Source organism: Oncorhynchus clarkii, unplaced genomic scaffold (assembly GCF_045791955.1).
Source record: "Oncorhynchus clarkii lewisi isolate Uvic-CL-2024 unplaced genomic scaffold, UVic_Ocla_1.0 unplaced_contig_3357_pilon_pilon___fragment_2___debris, whole genome shotgun sequence".
NCBI classification, from domain to species: Eukaryota; Metazoa; Chordata; class Actinopteri; order Salmoniformes; family Salmonidae; genus Oncorhynchus; species Oncorhynchus clarkii.
In genome coordinates, this window is record NW_027261133.1 from 25229 (window position 1) to 35000 (window position 9772).

The 9772-nt window shown below is 42.3% G+C and overlaps 1 protein-coding gene across 1 annotated transcript; it reads right to left on the bottom strand.

Annotated features, from left to right (window-relative positions):
• Nucleotides 1-530: 530 nt before the first annotated feature.
• On the bottom strand, nt 531-2265 carry LOC139405151 (NADH-quinone oxidoreductase subunit N-like). Its single transcript, XM_071147570.1, has 2 exons — nt 2249-2265; nt 531-1926 (listed from the first exon to the last, which is right to left on the bottom strand). The coding sequence occupies exons 1-2, from the start codon at nt 2263-2265 to the stop codon at nt 531-533; spliced, it is 1413 nt and encodes a 470-aa protein (XP_071003671.1).
• Nucleotides 2266-9772: the final 7507 nt, after the last annotated feature.

The following is a 9772-nucleotide window of genomic DNA, read 5'->3' on the forward strand; positions in this document are numbered from 1 at the left end:
GTAGAGAGAACAGTCTATGACTGGGGTGGCTGGGGTCTTTGACAATTTGTAGGGCCTTCCTCTGACACCGCCTGGTGTAGAGGTCCTGGATGGCAGCTTGGCCCCAGTGATGTTTGTTTGTCTTGTTCGGTTTGTTCGGCTTCGATGCCTCATGATTGAGTATTGCTCTGTTCAAGTAGATTGTGATTTTGCTGTGGTCTGATAGGGGTGTCAGTTGGCTGACTGAATGCTTTCTCTCTCTCTCTCTCTCTCTCTCTCTCTCTCTCTCTCTCTCTCTCTCTCTCTCTCTCTCTCTCTCTCTCTCTCTCTCTCTTTCTCTCTCTTTCTCTCTCTCTCGCTCTCTCTCTGTCTTGTCTCTCTCTCTCTCTCTCTCTCTCTCTCTCTCTCTGTCTTGTCTCTCTGTCTCTCTCTCTCTCTGTCTCTCTTGTCTGTCCTTTTAATCTAGTTTTGTTCGTTTTGGTCTATTTGCACAATATGTTGCTAGTATGAGGACATTTATTCAGACTTTGCTCTTCTGCTTTGTTGGTAGATTAGAACAGGCTGATAATGTAGAACAGGCTGATAATGTAGAACAGGCTGATAATGTAGATTAGGCTGATAATGTAGAACAGGCTGATAGTGTAGAACAGGCTGATAGTGTAGAACAGGCTGATAATGTAGAACAGGCTGATAATGTAGAACAGGCTGATAGTGTAGAACAGGCTGATAATGTAGAACAGGCTGATAATGTAGAACAGGCTGATAGTGTGGAACAGGCTGATATCGTAGAACAGGCTGATAATGTAGAACAGGCTGATAATGTAGAACAGGCTGATATCGTAGAACAGGCTGATAGTGTAGAACAGGCTGATAGTGTAGAACAGGCTGATAATGTAGAACAGGCTGATAATGTAGAACAGGCTGATAGTGTGGAACAGGCTGATAGTGTGGAACAGGCTGATAATGTAGAACAGGCTGATAATGTAGAACAGGCTGATAATGTAGAACAGGCTGATAGTGTAGAACAGGCTGATAATGTAGAACAGGCTGATAATGTAGAACAGGCTGATATTGTGGAACAGGCTGATATCGTAGAACAGGCTGATAATGTAGAACAGGCTGATATCGTAGAACAGGCTGATAGTGTAGAACAGGCTGATAGTGTAGAACAGGCTGATAATGTAGAACAGGCTGATAGTGTAGAACAGGCTGATAGTGTGGAACAGGCTGATAGTGTGGAACAGGCTGATAATGTAGAACAGGCTGATAATGTAGAACAGGCTGATAATGTAGAACAGGCGGATAGTGTAGAACAGGCTGATAATGTAGAACAGGCTGATAATGTAGAACAGGCTGATATTGTGGAACAGGCTGATATCGTAGAACAGGCTGATAATGTAGAACAGGCTGATAATGTAGAACAGGCTGATATTGTGGAACAGGCTGATATCGTAGAACAGGCTGATAATGTAGAACAGGCTGATAATGTAGAACAGGCTGATAGTGTGGAACAGGCTGATATCGTAGAACAGGCTGATAATGTAGAACAGGCTGATAATGTAGAACAGGCTGATAATGTAGAACAGGCTGATATTGTGGAACAGGCTGATAATGTAGAACAGGCTGATAATGTAGAACAGGCTGATAGTGTGGAACAGGCTGATATCGTAGAACAGGCTGATAGTGTTGAACAGGCTGATAGTGTGGAACAGGCTGATAGTGTGGAACAGGCTGATATCGTAGAACAGGCTGATATCGTAGAACAGGCTGATATCGTAGAACAGGCTGATATCGTAGAACAGGCTGATATCGTAGAACAGGCTGATAGTGTAGAACAGGCTGATAGTGTAGAACAGGCTGATAGTGTGGAACAGGCTGATATCGTAGAACAGGCTGATAGTGTAGAACAGGCTGATAGTGTAGAACAGGCTGATAAAGTAGAACAGGCTGAACAGAACAGGTTGATAGTGTAGAACAGGCTGATAGTGTAGAACAGGCTGATAGTGTAGAACAGGCTGATATCGTAGAACAGGCTGATATCGTAGAACAGGCTGATATCGTAAAACAGGCTGATAGTGTAGAACAGGCTGATAGCGTAGACCAGGCTGAACAGAACAGGTTGATAGTGTAAAACGGGTTGTAAAACGGGCTGATAGTGTTTGGTCACGCCTTGATGAACAATAGGAAGAGAATTATGAGGCAGTGAAGCGGACAATTTTAATCTGAGACTAAATATCCAGGGGTGGAATAGTCTCACACAATGTCATACCTCCTGAGCTCTATCATGGAATATGGATTAGGAAGGAGATATGGAGAGGGAAGAGAGGGGAGAGAGAAAGGGAGAGAGAAAGAGAGAGAGAGGGAGAGAGAGAGAGAGAGGGAGAGAGAGAGAGAGAGAGTGATAGATAGGGAGAGAGAGTGAGAGAGAGAGAGAGAGAGAGAGAAAGAGAGAGAGAGAGAGAGAGAGAGAGAGAGAGAGAAGGAGATGGGGAGGAGAGAACATCTAGAGAGAGCTGGAAATAAGAGAGAGAGACAGGAAGAGGAAAGATGAGGAGAGGATTATGAAAAAATAAAGAGATTTCTGTCAACCCTCCTCCAATGCGTAGTGAGATGAAGAGTTATGCAGATAAGGGGCTGGAGGATTTCTTCCCGCTTTGCATTGGAGATGTACCATCTCTCTCTCCCTCTCTTTGCATTGGAGATGTACCATCTCTCTCTCTCTCTCTTTGCATTGGATATGTACCATCTCTCTCTCTCTCTCTTTGCATTGGATATGTACCATCTCTCTCTCTCTCTCTTTGCATTGGATATGTACCATCTCTCTCTCTCCCTCTCTTTGCATTGGAGATGTACCATCTCTCTCTCTCTCTCTCTCTTTGCACTGGAGATGTACCATCTCTCTCTCCCTCTCTTCTCTGTCTTTTTTTCTCTCTGTCCATCTCTCAATTCAATTCAATTCAAGGGGCTTTATTGGCATGGAAAACAGATGTTAACATTGTGAAGTAGATAATAAACAAAATAAACAAGTGAAGTAGATAATAAACAAAAGTGAAATAAACAATAAAACATTTACAGAAAAAAAAATGATACACAAAAGTTCCAAAAGCATAAAGACATTTCAAATGTCATATTATGTCTATACTGTTATAGTCGGAAATGTACACTTAGGTTGGAGTCTGTTTTTCAACCACTCCACAAACTTCTTGTCAACAAACTATAGTTTTTGGGCAAGTCGGTTAGGACATCTACTTTGAGAATGACACAAGTAATTTCGTAGCTACGAAGACCGCCCAAACAGGGAGTCGGTGGAAGTCGTGACACATATAACAATTCTCCACACAGACATGGGGGTTATATGCAAGACGAGTAATGAGGGAATGCAAACCAGGTGTGTGGGAAAACAAGACAAAACAAATGGATTTAGGCTGGGTTTCTGTACAGCACTTTGTGACATCAGCTGATATAAGAAGGGCTGTATAAATACATTTGATTTGATTTGTTTGTAATGATGTGCAAATAGTTCAACTACAAAAGGGAAAATAAATAAGCATAAATATGGGTTGTATTTACAATGGTGTTTGTTCTTCATTGGCTGCCCTTTTCTTGTGGTAACACGTCACACATATTGCTGCTCTGATGTCACACTGTGGTATCTGGGAGTTTATCAAAATAGGATATGTTTTCGAATACTTTGTGGGTCTGTGTAATCTGGTCATACATTTGGCAGGAGGTTAGGAAGTGCAGCTCAGTTTCCACCTCATTTTGTTGGCAGTGAGCACATAGCCTGTCTTCTCTTGAGAGGTCTGCCTTCGAAGGCCTTTCTGAATAGCAAGGCTGTGCTCACTGAGTCTGTACATAGTCAAAGATTCTATTCTGCCACTGTGTACTCTCTGTTTAGGACCAAATAGCATTCTAGTTTGCTCTGTTTTTTAGTCTTTCCAATGGTCGAATTCTCTCCCTCTCTCTCTCTCTCTGTCTCTCTCTCTCTCTCCTCATTGCAGATTCACCCTCTAATTCCCCTGTCCCTCTCATCCCCCTCACCCCTCTATATTTGGGCAACGGTTTAATTAGTACAAAAGATAAAATAAAATACTACCACTGAACACTGAGTTCTTGAAGAAACCCTCACCACGCCTGTCTGTCTGTCTGTCTGTCTGTCTCTCTGTCTCTCTGTCTCTCTGTCTCTCTCTCTCTCTCTCTCTCTCTCTCTCTCTCTCTCTCTCGATCACGTCCTCCTTTTTCTTCTCTCTTTTAACCTTTGAACTGTTAACCTTTGACCTGTTAACCTTTGAACTATTAATCTTGACCTGTTAACCGTTGACCTGTTAACCGTTGACCTGTTAACCATTGACCTGTTAACCGTTGACCTGTTAACCTTGAACTGTTAACCTTTGACCTGTTAACCTTTGAACTGTTAACCTTGGAATATCCTGTAGATTGCATCACTAGTGTTGGTTATATAGCGTAGATGAGGCATCTTATTCTCCTCGTGTCTCATCCGATCCCCAGGGACCCATTCCCCTTCTAAAAACACAGGAGGAACTGTTGGTTAGAACCCAAAGGTAGATAACAGTGACACACATAGGAACACACACACGGACGCACAGGAGGATCCCACCAGAAAGTGGTTGATAACAGGAAGATAACAGTCATTTAGCCCGAACCACTTCAACCCATCAACGTCAAACAGACAGATGGACTATACTGTCATCATATAGAAGATTGACCAATCAGATGGAGAAAGACAACACGTCATGTCTTGTTTTAGTTTCCACTCAGCTTTATTAGCATTTGATGATAATGACAAACAGACAGTGTACGGCACACGTGTTTATGTTTCAAATCCATCTGGGAGAAAATAGAAAATAATAAAGATTGATTTAATGACAGAGTGAATTAGACAGCATATCATTTTAATTATCCTTCTAAAACTGTTGCAATGACTAGATGATGGTATGATCCTCCTCCTGTCTTAATGGAAATAAAAGGAAGAGAGAGACGGATAGAGAGGAGATGGAGAAGGAGGAGAGGTAGTGATAGAGAGAGGAGATAGAGAGGGAGAGAGAGAGGGGATGGAGAAGGAGGAGAGAGCAGGAGAGAGAGAGGAGATGGAGAAGGAGGAGAGAGAGGGAGAGAGAGAGGGGATGGAGAAGGAGGAGAGAGCAGGAGAGAGAGAGGAGATGGAGAAGGAGGAGAGAGAGGGAGAGAGAGAGGGGATGGAGAAGGAGGAGAGAGCAGGAGAGAGAGAGGGGATAGAGAAGGAGGAGAGAGAGCAGGAGAGAGAGAGGGGATGGAGAAGGAGGAGAGAGCAGGAGAGAGAGAGAGAGGGGATGGAGAAGGAGGAGAGAGAGGGAGAGAGAGAGGGGATAGAGAAGGAGGAGGGAGAGGAAGAGAGAGAGGGGATGGAGAAGGAGGAGAGAGGAGGAGAGAGAGAGGGGATGGAGGAGGAGAGAGAGGGAGAGAGAGAGGGGATGGAGAAGGAGGAGAGAGAGGGAGAGAGAGAGGGGATGGAGAAGGAGGAGAGAGAGGGAGAGAGAGAGGGGATGGAGAAGGAGGAGAGAGAGCAGAAGAGAGAGAGGAATTGAACTCTGGTCTACAGTAGTGCACAATATAGGGAATAGGTCTCTGGTCTAAAGTAGTGCACTATATAGGGAATAGGTCTATGGTCTAAAGTAGTGCACTATATAGGGAATAGGGCTCTGGTCTAAAGTAGTGCACAATATAGGGAATAGGTCTCTGGTCTAAAGTAGTGCACTATATAGGGAATAGGTCTATGGTCTAAAGTAGTGCACTATATAGGAACTAGGACTCTGGTCAAAAGTAGTGCACTAGATAGGGAATATGGCCCTGGTCTAAAGTAGTACCACTATATAGGGAATAGGAATCTGGTCTAAAGTAGTTCACAATATAGGGATTAGGGCCCTGGTCTAAAGTAGTGCACTCTATAGGGAATAGGGCCCTGGTCTAAAGTGTGTGTGTGTGTGTGTGTGTGTGTGTGTGTGTGTGTGTGTGTGTGTGTGTGTGTGAGTGTGTGTGTGTTTGTTTGAGTGTTTGTTTGAGTGTGTGTGCATGCGTGTGTATGTGTTCTGGTTGTGTGTGTATGTATGTTTTTGAGTGTGTGTGTATGTGTGTGTGTGTGTTTGGTTGTGTGTGTTTGAGTGTGTGTGTATGTGTTTGGTTGTGTGTGTTTGAGTGGGTTTGTGCAGACGTCCTATCCATCCATCTAGAGGCCAGGTTATGTAAATATAAACAGTACTGGAACCAATGAATAGATAATGTGGAGTAGAGCGATGTAGTTTTACAAGGAAACATCCCTCCTACCCAATAAGATGAAGGAATAGGAATATTCTCCACTTCCTCCCAACTCCACGCTGACTATGACAGCATAGGGTGGGGACTATATTTAATCCTCTACAGGACTCTGTTCCTGAATAGGATGGGGACTATATTTAATACTCTACAGGACTCTGTTCCTGAATAGGATGGGGACTATATTTAATACTCTACAGGACTCTGTTCCTGAATAGGGTGGGGACTATATTTAATCCTCTACAGGACTCTGTTCCTGAATAGGATGGGGACTATATTTAATCCTCTATAGGACTCTGTTCCTGAATAGGATGGGGACTATATTTAATCCTCTATAGGACTCTGTTCCTGAATAGGATGGGGACTATATTTAATCCTCTATAGGACTCTGTTCCTGAATAGGATGGGGACTATATTTAATACTCTACAGGACTCTGTTCCTGAATAGGGTGGGGACTATATTTAATCCTCTATAGCACTCTGTTCCTGAATAGGATGGGGACTATATTTAATACTCTATAGGACTCTGTTCCTGAATAGGATGGGGACTATATTTAATCCTCTACAGGACTCTGTTCCTGAATAGGATGGGGACTATATTTCATCCTCTATAGGACTCTGTTCCTGAATAGGATGGGGACTATATTTAATACTCTACAGGACTCTGTTCCTGAATAGGATGGGGACTATATTTAATACTCTACAGGACTCTGTTCCTGAATAGGGTGGGGACTATATTTAATCCTCTACAGGACTCTGTTCCTGAATAGGATGGGGACTATATTTAATCCTCTATAGGACTCTGTTCCTGAATAGGATGGGGACTATATTTAATCCTCTACAGGACTCTGTTCCTGAATAGGGTGGGGACTATATTTAATCCTCTATAGGACTCTGTTCCTGAATAGGATGGGGACTATATTTAATCCTTTATAGGACTCTGTTCCTGAATAGGATGGGGACTATATTTAATACTCTACAGGACTCTGTTCCTGAATAGGGTGGGGACTATATTTAATCCTCTATAGCACTCTGTTCCTGAATAGGATGGGGACTATATTTAATACTCTATAGGACTCTGTTCCTGAATAGGATGGGGACTATATTTAATCCTCTACAGGACTCTGTTCCTGAATAGGATGGGGACTATATTTCATCCTCTATAGGACTCTGTTCCTGAATAGGATGGGGATTATATTTAATACTCTACAGGACTCTGTTCCTGAATAGGATGGGGACTATATTTAATACTCTACAGGACTCTGTTCCTGAATAGGATGGGGACTATATTTAGTCCTCTATAGGACTCTGTTCCTGAATAGGATGGGGACTATATTTAATCCTCTACAGGACTCTGTTCCTGAATAGGGTGGGGACTATATTTAATCCTCTATAGGACTCTGTTCCTGAATAGGATGGGACTATATTTAATCCTCTATAGGACTCTGTTCCTGAATAGGATGGGGACTATATTTAATACTCTACAGGACTCTGTTCCTGAATAGGGTGGGGACTATATTTAATCCTCTATAGCACTCTGTTCCTGAATAGGATGGGGACTATATTTAATCCTCTATAGGACTCTGTTCCTGAATAGGATGGGGACTATATTTAACACTCTACAGGACTCTGTTCCTGAATAGGGTGGGGACTATATTTAATCCTCTATAGGACTCTGTTCCTGAATAGGATGGGGACTATATTTAATACTCTATAGGACTCTGTTCCTGAATAGGATGGGGACTATATTTAATCCTCTACAGGACTCTGTTCCTGAATAGGATGGGGACTATATTTCATCCTCTATAGGACTCTGTTCCTGAATAGGATGGGGATTATATTTAATACTCTACAGGACTCTGTTCCTGAATAGGATGGGGACTATATTTAATACTCTACAGGACTCTGTTCCTGAATAGGGTGGGGACTATATTTAATCCTCTATAGGACTCTGTTCCTGAATAGGATGGGGACTATATTTAATACTCTACAGGACTCTGTTCCTGAATAAGATGGGGACTATATTTAATACTCTACAGGACTCTGTTCCTGAATAGGGTGGGGACTATATTTAATCCTCTATAGGACTCTGTTCCTGAATAGGATGGGGACTATATTTAATCCTCTACAGGACTCTGTTCCTGAATAGGGTGGGGACTATATTTAATCCTCTATAGGACTCTGTTCCTGAATAGGATGGGGACTATATTTAATCCTCTATAGGACTCTGTTCCTGAATAGGATGGGGACTATATTTAATACTCTACAGGACTCTGTTCCTGAATAGGGTGGGGACTATATTTAATCCTCTATAGCACTCTGTTCCTGAATAGGATGGGGACTATATTTAATCCTCTATAGGACTCTGTTCCTGAATAGGATGGGGACTATATTTAACACTCTACAGGACTCTGTTCCTGAATAGGGTGGGGACTATATTTAATCCTCTATAGCACTCTGTTCCTGAATAGGATGGGGACTATATTTAATACTCTATAGGACTCTGTTCCTGAATAGGATGGGGACTATATTTAATCCTCTACAGGACTCTGTTCCTGAATAGGATGGGGACTATATTTCATCCTCTATAGGACTCTGTTCCTGAATAGGATGGGGATTATATTTAATACTCTACAGGACTCTGTTCCTGAATAGGATGGGGACTATATTTAATACTCTACAGGACTCTGTTCCTGAATAGGGTGGGGACTATATTTAATCCTCTATAGGACTCTGTTCCTGAATAGGATGGGGACTATATTTAATACTCTACAGGACTCTGTTCCTGAATAAGATGGGGACTATATTTAATACTCTACAGGACTCTGTTCCTGAATAGGGTGGGGACTATATTTAATCCTCTATAGGACTCTGTTCCTGAATAGGATGGGGACTATATTTAATACTCTATAGGACTCTGTTCCTGAATAGGATGGGGACTATATTTAATCCTCTACAGGACTCTGTTCCTGAATAGGATGGGGACTATATTTAATCCTCTATAGGACTCTGTTCCTGAATAGGATGGGGACTATATTTAATACTCTACAGGACTCTGTTCCTAAATAGGATGGGGACTATATTTAATACTCTACAGGACTCTGTTCCTGAATAGGATGGGGACTATATTTAATCCTCTACAGGACTCTGTTCCTGAATAGGATGGGGACTATATTTAATCCTCTATAGGACTCTGTTCCTGAATAGGATGGGGACTATATTTAATACTCTACAGGACTCTGTTCCTGAATAGGGTGGGGACTATATTTAGTCCTCTACAGGACTCTGTTCCTGAATAGGGTGGGGACTTTATTTAATCCTCTACAGGACTCTGTTCCTGAATAGGATGGGGACTATATTTAATCCTCTACAGGACTCTGTTCCTGAATAGGGTGGGGACTATATTTAATACTCTATAGGACTCTGTTCCTGAATAGGATGGGGACTATATTTAATCCTCTATAGGACTCTGTTCCTGAATAGG